The 13,834-nt window shown below is 39.3% G+C and overlaps 1 protein-coding gene across 4 annotated transcripts in view; it reads left to right on the forward strand.

The window, feature by feature from the left end:
* gpat2 (glycerol-3-phosphate acyltransferase 2, mitochondrial) overlaps positions 1 to 13,834 on the forward strand; it is a 111,184-nt gene that overhangs the window by 73,076 nt on the left and 24,274 nt on the right. For all 4 annotated transcript variants that reach the window (XM_056377171.1, XM_056377174.1, XM_056377173.1 and 1 more), the window contains 6 exons: positions 5,678 to 5,781; positions 9,662 to 9,772; positions 10,109 to 10,179; positions 10,285 to 10,395; positions 10,826 to 10,948; positions 12,814 to 12,913. In XM_056377171.1, coding sequence (XP_056233146.1) covers positions 5,710 to 5,781; positions 9,662 to 9,772; positions 10,109 to 10,179; positions 10,285 to 10,395; positions 10,826 to 10,948; positions 12,814 to 12,913 — 588 coding nt within the window. In that variant the 5' untranslated portion in view covers positions 5,678 to 5,709. The remainder of the gene's footprint in view (positions 1 to 5,677; positions 5,782 to 9,661; positions 9,773 to 10,108; positions 10,180 to 10,284; positions 10,396 to 10,825; positions 10,949 to 12,813; positions 12,914 to 13,834) is intronic.

The following is a 13,834-nucleotide window of genomic DNA, read 5'->3' on the forward strand; positions in this document are numbered from 1 at the left end:
GAAATGAATGCCTTTGTCAGGCATTTTGATGCTGTCACTGTCCCAGAATGTAGCTATTTAATAAATTTACCATGAATGTTGAAACTGTGCAAGAGCTGCTTTTCATTAAAAAGGGGATTATGTGGTTTTCAACAGAAATTTCAGAAGGATTCTTGCATTAATAGCATTGTACCGTAAGCCTGTTTATTCACCATGTCATGTTGAATTTCTAAATAAAGATAAATAACATATAGAATACCCATAAATATGGATAGCTTGTATTTAATCAGGTAGCAGTACAATAAATAATAGTTCAGTAACAGTATGAAAACCTTGATTGAAAATTTGATTGCTGGCTGTCAGAATGTTTATATAAGGATTTTCTACAAGCGCTGTACTGCTGAGATTAAAGTAAAAACAGTGTGAGGCTAAAGAGAGGAAGACAGCAGAGAGTAAAGCTAAAGAATTCCTTTTGTTCTGGGGAAATCAATGATTCTCTCTGGCTCCATGACGCACAGCTGTTGATTCACAAATTGATTTTTTGTGTGTGTGTGTGGGGTGTGAGAGAGAGGATGTGTGCTTTGAAACAGGGACAATTGATGCATCCAGGTGCACAGTTATGTGTTTCTACAATTTTAATATTATTTTTGAATAGCCTGGTTTACTTGCAAACTGTAAATAAAAGCCTATCACACTGACGTCCCTGTGATCCATCTTTCTCCCTGGTCAGCAGAATCCTCGCTTGGTTTGTTTAGGAAGGCTCATGAGCATGTCAAAAACACGCTGTTAACAATATCACTATTATGTATCACTGGATTTTCTCATTTTCTCTCTCATTTATCCCTTCTATGCTAAACTGGCTTTCTTTCAGTTGTGGGAGACATTCTGTGCTAGCAGCACATATTTGTCACAGTTGTTGTAGTCACAGATTGGCCATGTATGTGTTTGCACCGTATAATGTAACTAAGTGCACGATTATTGTCTACCGCTAATAGATTTGACCTGTGGTTAAGATTTAGGCCTTTTGGTTCCTGTCTAGGGCTGCTCAAGATTGAAAGTTTTATCAGTTATTTGATAACTGGAAATTTCCACGGTCATTTGGCTCATATTGATGTTGTTCATTTTATTGCAGTACCCCTCTGCTTTCCACCAGTTAGTCTCTAGTGTAATGGTGATTTTTGCTGTAGATGTGAACATCCTAACAACACAGCTTTATCAATTCCTGTCCTGAATTACACTCCACTGTTTCCATGTGTTTGGAAACACTCGAGGAAATGGAGACGAGTGTAATCTAATTTTTGTATCTTATACCCCCATTCCTGTCAGATGCTATTTGTAGACACAGAAACTCAAAACTCAGTTTCGTTACAGACTGAAAAAGGCCAAAATATAGATCACTGATCTTTCTGCAGACATATCCTTTGATGTTTGATTGACAGGTTATTAGGCTACTTGCAGCTAGTTGCAGCTGAGAAAGGGCGACTGGCTGACTTTTGTGAAGTGTTCAACATTGAATTGGCAGTGATGCTCAATATTTTATTTATTTATTTTTTACATTAAAGTTCCTCTCCAGTCATGTTTGAAACTATGTAAAATAGTCTGCTATGATTCATTTTGTTTCACTTGTTTTTCCCACATAAAAAGTGGAGAGATAAAAGAGAAAAAAAGAAGAAAAACCGAGGCTAGAAGCACATCTACGCTTACGTCCTAATTGAGTAATCTGGATTAGGCCTCAGGCCCCGCCTACCACCATTGCTTATGCTAGGTTTACTGATGAAAGAGCAGAGCGTATCAAGATGGTTAGCGTAGGAAGCATTGGACAGATTCAGCCACATGTTTGAGCCTCAGTCAGAATCGGACTCAGATGAGGAGTCTGTTGAGACCAACACTGGCGACTAGCAGAAATATCAGAACGGTTAGCACACTCAGCATCTTTTATCTGTTTACGTTGTTTGTTAGTTTTGAACTGGCAGTGTCTGACATAGTGCTAGTGGTTGTGCTAATGCAAACTCTTGGTCTCTGTACTGACCAGGTTTCTGGTTTATTTTGCCTGATCCCCGTCCCCACAAATTGACGGATTGGTTCCTTAGGTTGTATATGACGTATGAATCCCTGGCTGTCTTAATCCATTTTTATGAGACTTTTTTATGAGTCATTGGTTCATTGCAGTTTAAAGGTGGAAATACAGTCATGGTATGTGTTGTTATTGCATTAAAAAACATCATAAGGATATGTTAATAGGGGTAAAAACCTTCAGATTTTTATCAGCGGGGGTCTTTAACATATTGTCTTTTAAGCTATTGGTAGCTAACATGTCCTTGTTGTCTTTTAATGAAATACACACACAATAAAATTCAAACCTTGGTTTGTATTTCATGTGCTTGTGTATGTGACTTGTAAGCCAGTCTTGGGTATATTATACTTTTACAGCATTCAGTATGAACAAACACTTTTTATTTGGTTTCTTGTCAGTATTTTCACTTCGGATTGTTAAGAGGTCATCTGGCACAAATACAGCGTATGGATGTGGGTTTCTTATGATGAGCTTACATGATGTGACATTGCCACATATTGCCATAGTAACCTCAGCCACATGGTTTTTGTTGTGTGTGTAACCTTGAGGTCCTTCCACAGTTCATGTTCTTTGTATATAATAGAAACCCACTCACTACCCTGCCATTTGGACCTCTGGGAAGTCAGAGAAAAGTCAGAATTTATTAATTTCTTTTTCAAGTTTTTTGCAATTTAAAGCATTACATCACATCTGTATCTGTATACAGACTTGATGAAAAAACTGTTTCCTGTACCCTTAATGTGCATGTGTGTACAGGCAGACTTGTTAACTCTCCATGTCTGACTTCTTTTCAAATAGACGCTAAGAGTATTTAAAGTCCAGACTAATCACTTAGCAGTTTGGGGAATAGACAGGAATGCACCAACTGACATCACTTCGACTACTGCTCTAAAATGATCTTCAATCTAATCTGACCTGGCAGCTCATAATGGATTCTGATTTTTATCCTCTCTCATCATGGGCCCACTTAGGTCTGAGATATCACCTTAGCAAAACTACAGCATTTTAATTAAAGACTATAATTGATCAATTATCTTTTGATGAGAGGAAGAACTAAGCAAGCATAAAATATGAGCACTGAAAGGAGGGACCTGTGGCCCAAACCATACCTGTCATGGTTCTAGATATCAGTGTGTGAATTCTCATGTTGTATGCTGACAGGGAAGCCTATGTGAGGGGGAGTGTACTGTTTGAAACTGTTTGTAGTGTTACACTGGTCTGGTCTTAGCATACTGCTGTCCCTAGCTGTTTCCATGTGGTCTTGTATTCTCTCTGGAGTGGCTTGTGTAACCCCATTAGAGCCTTTGCTGATTCTGTAGCTGTGTAAGTTACAGGTTTACAACCTTTACTCCCCGTTTTGCTGTCTTGTCTCCTCCATCACCTTGTACACCTGCAAAGAATCACCAAGCCCTGGGAACCTCTTATCAATGTCTTCATTCCCACCAGAGTTGGTAATGAATGTGGGAACTTGAGCAAGTTGAAATGCAGCATCTCCCCATGGGGAAGGCTTAAGTTTTAATTAGCAAAGTTAATGGGGCAGTGTGGGATCAATAGAGTGGGATACAATGTAAATGCAAAGTAATGCAAAGACAAATGCCAAGTAAAAGTCTCCAATTGAACCTAATAAGCCTCGTGAATCTGATAGGTGTGACCCCTCTGTTTCCACAGAATGACAGCAGGCCACATCTTCATCCTTTTTTAGTAGAAGCAAAGCCTTAAATAAAACTAAAGGGAAGCTCTCTCAGGATGGTGTCGTCAACGTAGCTCTCTTAGGAGGGTGTGCAGAAGTTCTTGATCGGTATTAAATCCACCTTAATCTCAGATGATTATTCATTTCGGTAATCATCACTCCTAAAGTCTCTTAGTAAGGTCTTAGAACAGCTTCAGTGTGCCTTGGCATTGATTCTACAAGTCTTTGGAGCTCTACTGGAGGGATTGATATTCCCTCATTTGGTGTTTCCATGATGGTGGTGATGGAGAACGGATTGCTGTCGATCCAACATCTCTCATAGGTGTTCAACTGGGTTGAGATCTTGTAACTGCAAAGGTCATGGTATATGCTGTCCCTCACTTGGAAGTCACTTATGGATAAATAAATAAGTAATTGTAAATGTATATGATTCACATAATTTTCTTATTCACCAAACCATTCGGTGACCCCTCATGCCTTGAAGAGACCACTCCCATTAGGATAGAAATGTTTCATCATAGGATAAAGATGATCACTCAGAAGAACTTTATATTAATTTGTGGTGACCCTAAGGGGAAAAGTGGACCCAAACCATACCAGCAGAATGCCCCCCACTGCAACAGAGCCGCCGGATCCCCTCACTGTAGAGGTCAGGCATTCAGGCCTGTGCCGTTGTCTTGTTGTTCGCTCGAGAATATGGTGAAGATCGACTCATCTGACCAAATCACATTTTCCACAAAAAATCTCTTCCTCACAGTTTGATCACGTCCTGCATTGACATTCTTTTTCACGTGAGGAAAATTTGCTCTTCTGTTTTTTCTTAGATATGGGCACTAATGCACGAGTATCATGATGCTCATCAAATGTGCACTGTCAACCGCAATTTCCAACCCTATTTACTGACATCTTCCCCATAGATCTAAATGCAGATGTCACTTTAGTGGCTGCTTCTGTTGAAACGCTAACCAGCTGAGCAGTCTGAGTGACTGAAGCTCCTGCTATCTGTACCCAAACAAAGTCACTTAGATCTGTTCCTCTTGCCATCTTGATACAAAAACAGAATCAACAAGGTCTGTTCAGAATTTGTATACATGCAAAACACCATGATTGGATGTTAATTGCACCATCCACCTGCATGTTTGTCACCCATCTGTATGTTGTCAACTCTCATTACTGGATTTCTGAGTGGGCAAGGGACCAGCATCAGTTACATAAGAGCTGTTTTTCAGCTGTTGCCTATGTACTCTGGTTTTAATGATTTATAACCCACTAGTGAGTGTCTGCCCTGCTCCACCTGCTTGTTGCTGAGCACAGACAGCTTGGGAGTTCCTCTCGATTGCTAACCTCTTAATGGCGGTCCTGTCCTTGTTTTATTCCTACCTGCATACAGAAGTGAGAGCAAAACTTTTAAATTAAAGTTTGCCACAAGTCCAACAAAAAGAAACAATGGGAAACCAATACAAGGAAATCAGCAGCAATAAGCTTTGTTCCCTTAACTTGAAAAGAATGAAGGAAAGGTGAAGAATGTGAGAGAATTTTGTGATGGTGGAGGGAAAGAACTGCTGGTTAGATGGGTAAAATTGTAGCTATGGGCACTGGGTGATAGATCGGTGAGTGCTGCCAACACTCCCCTGCAAAGGACCAGAGGACAAAAGGAATTTTGTGTCACACTGAGATTGTGTGTGTGTGCGTGTGTTTTGTTGTTTGTGTGTGTGTGTGTGTGTGTGTGTGTGTGTGTTTTTTTATTTTCTTAAATTGGAGAGATGAAGCCGTTTTTCAAAGCTTGGTTTTGTTTTGTAAAGCTCCTAAAATGACTACCCACTCACATTCACATGTGCTCAGAGAACAGTCCCTATTACCCAACACAATGTGAGAAAGTGCTGCTTTAACATGGCGCTGTGTAACTCTTTTCCCCCAATCTTTTTTTGTGGTAGGTCTCTGGTTAAAAGTCTGCAGGGGGCTCACCATGGTGCAGGAGAAGAGTGACGGGATAAACAAAGACATGGTCCTTCCATCAAATCAGCAGAATAGACCTGCAGTAAGAACACTGCCTGCATGACTCACTCCCACTGTCATCCCCCACTTACTCCATGAGCACTAATCTCAAACTCTTTGTTCTTCACAATCACGAAAGAACATGCACGGACCCACATGCTTAATTCTGTTTGATATTTACCAAATCACAGGATGTGATGTGTCAGTGAGTCATACTGATCCATCAGAAAATTAGAAGAATTTATTTGATTTTTTTTGACATTTTTGGAAACATGCTTATTTGTAATTAAATGAAGAGAGACTAATCTCATATCTCTGTTAAAAAAGTGGAGCCGACCCAGGAGGCGATTAGACTTCATGACAACAGCAATCATATAAGTTTACTTCATGTCACATTGTGTGAGATGGGTCTTATTAATCTTGGTCTCGATTTGTGTCAGACCATATGATATCAATTTGAGCCGTGTAAAATTGTGCAATGAATGAGTGGTGAATAATAGCACCATGATGTAAACAGAAAAAAGCATATGAGAGAAGAGGCTCGCCATCAACTCGTCTCAGTTTTAAAAATGCAGCAGATCTTTTTTTAAATTATTCTTTACCTTTGGCATCGATTGTTTTGGTGGATGTGAGTCATAGCAGCTGTCACTGTGAGAACTGACACTGTCTGGATTATGCCACAGCATGTATTTGGTTGCCAAGGTCTGTGCTCCACATCGGCCATTGGTGGATGTGTCTCACAAGTGCGATCTAGAACCATCACTTTGGCATTTTGGATTGACAACCACAGATTTTTACCACGTTTCTGTCAATTTAGAAAAAGGGCCTTTAGCTTTGCATAAAGAGTGAATGCTTTAACTAATCCCTCAGAGATTTCTTCCTAAAGCGCTTCCAATGTAAGTGATGAGGGACTTACTGCACAACTGTAACTGACGGTACAACAGTTGCCCTGTGGGAAGTGAAATCATCTTCTTGCTGTTGCTCCTTGTTGTGATATTCGCTGTGTGACATTTTGTCATGAAAACATCACTGCTTTGCAGAACTAAAACTGTCTTCCACTCTGAGGTCATCAAAATAACTTCATAGATGATTCAGTACAGCTGTCAAATTTATGACAAGTCTTTATAACATTCATGTCTCGTAGTATTTGAATTCTCTGTTGAGTTTCAAAGCACCATAGCTTATGAATGCTATGCTTTGTGGCAGCTGAATGTCTCTTGTCAGATGCTCACTTCAGCTCATGAATGCACCACCAGGAAGGATTCACAGATGACTCCATGATTTTAACACAATTAAAACTCAACTCACCAGTGCATTTCATTACAATTAATTATGAGCTGATTTTGATAGCATACTAAAATGAACTGAATCCAATGGGCCCCTGGGAGGAAGGTCAATGTATTTAGAAATGACAGCACCATTTGCAAGAATTGCAAAATGGTTGTCGGTAATATAAGTTGTAAGCACATAGGGTTTGCTGGTATAGTCCTTTAAGGTAGACGTGATCAACAAAGTGAAAAATCCTATTTTCCAAAATGTCGAACTATCCCTTTAACGCCTAGGCTGGTATGTGGTCTTAGCCTGATGACACTAGAATTCTCCCTTCTCCCTCCCTCCTTTCTTATACATTTCAACTAGTGTGGCCATTTGAATTATTGATAGTTCGAGCTTTGTCATTACAGTCATGCTCTGTCATTAAATTTTCTTGGCAGGTCGCTGATTCAAGTCAGCTGCTCAGTTTTCTGGGATCCATCATCATCAGTCAACCAGGAGAAAGTGCCATTGATTTTAGGAGATTCATTAAGTCATTTAATGTAAACGGGGTAATCAGTCTGAATCCTAACTAACACTTACTTTGAGGCACAGTAACAGCCCAGTAATTGATGGCTATCGCTGCTCTTTGTCATCATAATACAAATATTTGTACAACTGACCAGCAATCAAGTCTGGTTGATTAGTACACAGTACACAGTCTGGCCTGTGTCTCAGTGCATGAGCTGTTTATGCTTGATGTGCGCTGACTGCCTGATACTGGGTCTCATACAGTGGCGATTGCTCTAAGACTGCAAGGGAAGCTCAGCTTCCCCTAAAATGTCAACAAAATAAGTGGTCAAATATGTAGTGTTGTGTGTACATTTCATTGACTAAATATGCTCTAGAACACGTTCATCTTTTGTTCAGAATCAGCTACTTATCACAGGTAAACGACACAACTTCCTTCTCATTCATCCCCGCAGCGCCACAGAGCTTTACACAGTGTAGACGCCGAGCGTCTACTGACTTCAATGGGGAAGCATAGAGTGGGTTGTTCCACTGCAGCGAAACTAGACGGTCATTGGATAAATGCTGAGCTTTGTCCCGCCCATCGGATGCTCAGCGTCTCTGGGGGTCTATGGGACAGTGGGCTGGCCCGGACGCTCGGCTTCTGCATGATGATTGGATGATCTGTCTGAGGCTGAGTCCCTTTTTGATTGACAGCGAAATGAGCGAATCAGCGATCTTGAAGTATAAGCATCCACCGGAGCAGTTTTCAAGTTTTTAATTCCGTTGTTCGGAGTTGATCTGGAGACGTTACTGATCCTCATCGACTTTGTCTTTGTTAAAAACGACTAGCTTTGTGTTTGGCGACTCTCTTCTGTCACTCTGCGAATTTACATATAAAGAAACGAACACATTTTATGATGTAGGCCGAAAATGAGCTTCCCCTCATTATAAGACCAGCAGCCGCCATTGGTCTCATATGGGCCCTGTATTAATTTTTACTGCACTGCAAGATATTGCATGCTCCCATGGATTCAGAGTTAAACCAATCATAGCAACAAAGAAATCATAACAAACTCATAATAAAATCAAGAGCAAAAAATCAAAACATTTAAACTGGCAATTTCTTCTCTCTTACAATTCACCAGTGCTTTTATATTTTCTGAAGAGCTGGTGAAATCAAATGTGGCTTGCCGACAGTAAGATGACATTTAATGTGTGTGGAAAAGCAGACTTATTTGGACTTTTGGAGGCTACTTTGTGTTAGCGTTGGTGGGTGGAATTATTTTGGCTATAAAGATGCATTGCTGTGTGTAATGTTCTCTGCTATAATCTTGTCGCTCTGCTGTCAGAATTATTATTTTTCTATCCTATTTTTTGTCAGGCACATGTCTACATGTAAGAAACAATTACAAACGCAGTTATTCATATACATGGCCAAGTAATCAGCGTTCTCCAGGGGAAATCTAGCAGGGAAAATTGGGTTTCTCTGATTCTGTACCCCAGTTACAGAAATCAGATTGGTTGTATACATAAAGAAATAATTTTACTGAAACACTGAAAACTCTTAAATTGATAAAGTGCATGTAAACCTCACTGGCTATATCATTACTAGGTGGTTCACCTATCAGGAATATCTGACTTATCCTGTTCCAAATGAGAGTCCAGTCTAGTCTCTGTGCATTACTATATACAATAAGTTCTAGTAAATCAGTTTATTAGGTAGGTCACCTAACTGTCCTGCAATATATCCTACCATCATGATTGTTATAATTGTTGATTGAACTGTATTGCCATTTTTGAGGCTGCAGTTTGTGTTGTTGTTGAATTGTATTGCATTATACAGAGAGGTGTATCTGTTGATTAGACTACCCTCACTGATATAAGTGGGGTGCACTAAATAACATAAAAATATCTACAACAATTCAATCAGCAGCTCCACAAACTGCAGCCTCCAAAGTGATCATACGGTTGAATCAACACCTCTCTAAAACAGTTTCAGCACTAACTGAAAATTATAACTTTAATGAAGGAGGATTTATTGCAAGACTGTGTGACTTTGTGTGTGTGTGTGTGTGTGTGTGTGTGTGTGTGTGTGTGTGTGTGTGTGTGTGTGTGTGTGTGTGTGTGTGTGTGTGTGTGTGTGTGTGTTTCCCTCTCAGCTGTCCTGGGAATTGAAGATCAAGAAAAAGCTGAGGACTGTGCCGCCCTGTCTTGGCAAGTTCAGACCAGTTGTGGGCCAGTGCTGCCACCAGTGCACCCCTGACAGCTTGGTGAGTGTGGAGTGGAGTGGAGGGGCCAAACAAGGTTAGAGAGAGAAAAGAGAGGGAAGGGAAGGTAGAAGGCACGACTAATGAGAGGTAGGCTGTATTTTGAAACCATCCACAAATTTAATTCCTGTAATCCAGGACTGTGGATTTGTACTAAATCCTGTAATAAAGAATAGAACGGTTTCAGTGACCGAAAAGATACTGACCTTACATGACACACTAAGCTTGTTAAGTGGATGTAAAGATGCTTTCATAGATCTCTATATTCTGGTGGCATCCTTGAATTAGATTGGGTTAAACAGAACTCATTGTCGGTTGCTGTTTTCTGTCATGGTGTAGCGCAAGAAGCTTGGACAAAACTCCTCCCTGGGCTTCCACAACCTGCTGAGTGTCAACGAGACACAAACCAGGTAGTGATAGAATCTACAGTGTTTAGACAAATGCATCTTTTAAGTCCAAATACACTCACCCATGCACATTTTCTGCCTCTGAATTGTGTGTGTTTTCTGTCGCAGGTATCGAGGTTGGCTGGTGCGGAGGGTGTGCTGTGCTCTGTTTGTGAGTGGGTGCAAGGTTTACGCGAGTCCTGTTAGCAACAGACTGGAGAGAGTCTGTCAGAGCAACAGGTACCTGAGGGGAAAGAGGAGAGGAGTAGAGATGCCAGAGGAGAGTAAATAAATGATAGGCAGAGATATAGAAAATGAAACGGGCTCCTTCAGTTCAGGAGAGAGGGAAAGAGAGAGGAGGGGAGGAGATAAGAGACACAAACAAAGATACAGAAAATTAAGGCTATCATGGGGTCTGTGCAGAGTGAATGAAGAGAAATGGGATAACTTGGGACTGTCGTCACATTTTCCCTATCTCTGTCACCAAGTCTTCAGTTCGTATGTGTTGTTGTCTCTCCTTTCGATGTAATTGAGTTTAACCTTTATGTAACCTCTTCACTCGGAGATGATGTTGTTGTTGTCTTACTGGCAGGCGGGTGCTTGTCTGTGTGCAGAACAAAAGAGGCTTTGTGTGGTGTTAACCCTGCTGTCCTGTGACCATGTGTTTCAGGGTGAAGGAGGTGCTCACAGCAGAGCATAAAGCACCTGAGGGGGCAGACAGCCGAGGGCAACTCAACCGCCTCTCACCATTCCTCCCCCTCATCAAAACCTGCATCTCCCCTGGCCTCTTACGGTTTGTGTGTTTATTTTTGTATGTGTGCACTGATGAGCAAATGGTCAGGTTGTGTATTGTTTATGTATTAGTAAAATACCTTTGTGTATTGATTTAAAGCTCAGCTGTACAACTCTTCAACTTAGAAGTAACAAGAAAGGGAATATTAATAGAGTTTTTGAAACCTTTCTTTTCGTGATATTCTTCAATCTTCTTCCAAATGGAAACACTTCTTATCTTATAAAATAATTATTTATATTATTTGTGCATTTATACATTATTTTTTATATTTGGATACAAAATGTATATTTTTATTTCAACTTCCTTTATGATAAAATGTTTTTTTTAATATGAATTTTACTACTGCATTTACATTTTCGGGGTATCTGTCCCATTCTTGTGAACCAGATATCTCAGGAACTTTAAGGGAATTTCTTCAAATTTTGGATGAATGTTCACTTGGACTCAAGGATAAGCTGATTAGATTTTGGTGGCCAAAGGTCAAGGTCACTGTTTTCAAAATAATTTAATTGAGCATATTTAATAGATCTATGAAGTTAATTAATGTAATGAAATCTAATTTAATGAAATTAATTGACTTGTGTTTAATATACTTTATTTAATAGATATGATAGTTAATTTAATTCAATTTAAAATAATAATTTTTACTTAAGAATTTACTAGCAATTTAACTAAATGTTTAAGTAAATTCAAAGATGAATGTAATTATTAAGTATAAAATAAATCATAAAAATTGCAATATACAACTATTATTATACAAATTATTATACAGATATTATTAAATTCCTTCAAAGTCTTCACACACACTTCAGACATAGATGTAAACTGTATTTACATAAAAAAAAAATTTCACACCTACCTGGGCTCTATCGAAGCAGTCAACCTGTCAGTCACCTGACATAGTCTCTCCAGAAAGTGAACAGGAAATTTAGACCTGGGACCTGGATGCCCAAAGTACCTCCTTTGTTTTGGCTACTCTATGGCACAACAGAAAGAAATAAACAACAATAAACTGAGCAAAAACGTTGTAAACCTGGTGCCACAGAAATGGCTCCTATACTGTACCAAATTATAGGATGTAGTCTGATTGCAAATATTTCATATGTGACTACCTACTGGTGCATCAGTCATTTATCAGGCTCTTCAAGATGACTGACAGTTGTTGAGGCATAAACTTGTCCATGGGCAGTGGAGGATATGCAATACACTTTGATCGCTCGCGGCAAAGAGATGCAGGTTGTATTTAAAATTGAAATCGGGTGGTATGACTCTGTCAGGTCTAAAAAGAGCCTGTTCCCGTAGTTACAGACAGTGTTAGAAATTCTGTAAATGTCTGGTGAAATGGAGCAGAAACTTCTGGCTTCTTTTTTTTTTTTTCTCTTGAAACTTTTTTGGCTTTCTTTTAGTCTGAGGAATCTCCTCTCAAAATCTGCCCTGCTCTTTCTTTTTTCCTCCTTCTCTCTTTCTCTCTGTCTCGCCCACATTTACAGCCTCAGACTTCATCTCTATCTACAGCTGTCACCATCACACACACATCCCTCTTTATCGCTTTTCTGTTTTGCTTCTTCCCTGTGTCATCAGTTTCTTTCTCATCCCCATTCCTCTTATCCCCACTTTGTCTCACTCCCATCTATCTCATTTACATGTTGTCACACTTAACTCCATCTTCGCTTTCTTTGCTGTGGCTTCCTTTTGCTCAACATCAGATTATAGGTGACGATTTTCTCTTAGCTTCATCATGTATCCATCCATTATTCTCTTGTGTACATTGTCCCCTTGTTCTCATTATCTCCAGTCATTTATTTTTCATCTTCTTTCTTCCTTCTTTCCATACAACTATTCTCATACTATCCTTTCCTAACTAGATTCGTGAGCTGGGTGATGCTGAAGATGTTTGCTTCTGTATTTGGCAGTATTGAAGTTAACCTCAACCATCTGCAGGATTTGCACAAAGTCTCACAAGAGGTACAAGTGTATATAAACACGTGCACATGCAGATGAAATGCCCTCACTTTTTTCTTCACAGATGATTAAATGTGCCCAGAACTGCTACCCCAAAGAGTGTCAGCTCTTCATACAAAACATGAAAAATTACCCTTTGTGTTTGGACGATAGATACTGTGATGTTTTGGCTCCACACACATTCTCACTTAAGATGTGAAATTAGTTTGTACTGCCATCTAAAGATATAATAAACAGCTACCGTATCGTAAGAATACATCTAGAAAATATTTCAAGGTAAACAAAAATGTGAGAATCTAAACGTGATTACTTTTAAAGGTCTGGGGAAAAAAGTTTCTCTTACTTGCATTGTTATACTTAATTATTCTCATGAGTTTTTTTTTTTTACTGAACACTACACAACTCTAATTACATGGTTGACTAAATAAAAACAAGTAAATAACTCTGAGTGAGGCTGCTGTTGCAGAGGTTCATGATTGGCATGAATGAATTCAGTGAGCTATGTATTTACCTTAAATCTCACAGAAATGCAGTATGTTACATCAATTAAGGCAAATCTGGAAAAAAAAATCTTCGGAGGCTTATGGTTTTCTGTGCATATTCAAGGTTTCTCAAAAAAGTGTCCTCTGTTCTAAACTAGATTTTTAATTTTTCTAAATGCATTTTTGAAACGTTGAAATAGGGGAAATGTAAAATGGGCTGAATTCTTGATTTATCTTGAGTGTCTCAATTTCCCCCTAACCCATAAATTAGAAACAAATGGAACCTATGGATTTAAAAATGCTTTATCGTCGTGTCCAAATGCTTGTGGTACTCTCAGCATGATTTACATGTCCTCATCTATCTCACTTAAAACCTTTTTTTTTTTTACTTTGTACTTATTACAGATAAAATAAAAGATAAAAACTTTGAGGTGCACATCAG

This window comes from Seriola aureovittata, chromosome 5, assembly GCF_021018895.1.
Source record: "Seriola aureovittata isolate HTS-2021-v1 ecotype China chromosome 5, ASM2101889v1, whole genome shotgun sequence".
NCBI classification, from domain to species: domain Eukaryota; kingdom Metazoa; phylum Chordata; class Actinopteri; order Carangiformes; family Carangidae; genus Seriola; species Seriola aureovittata.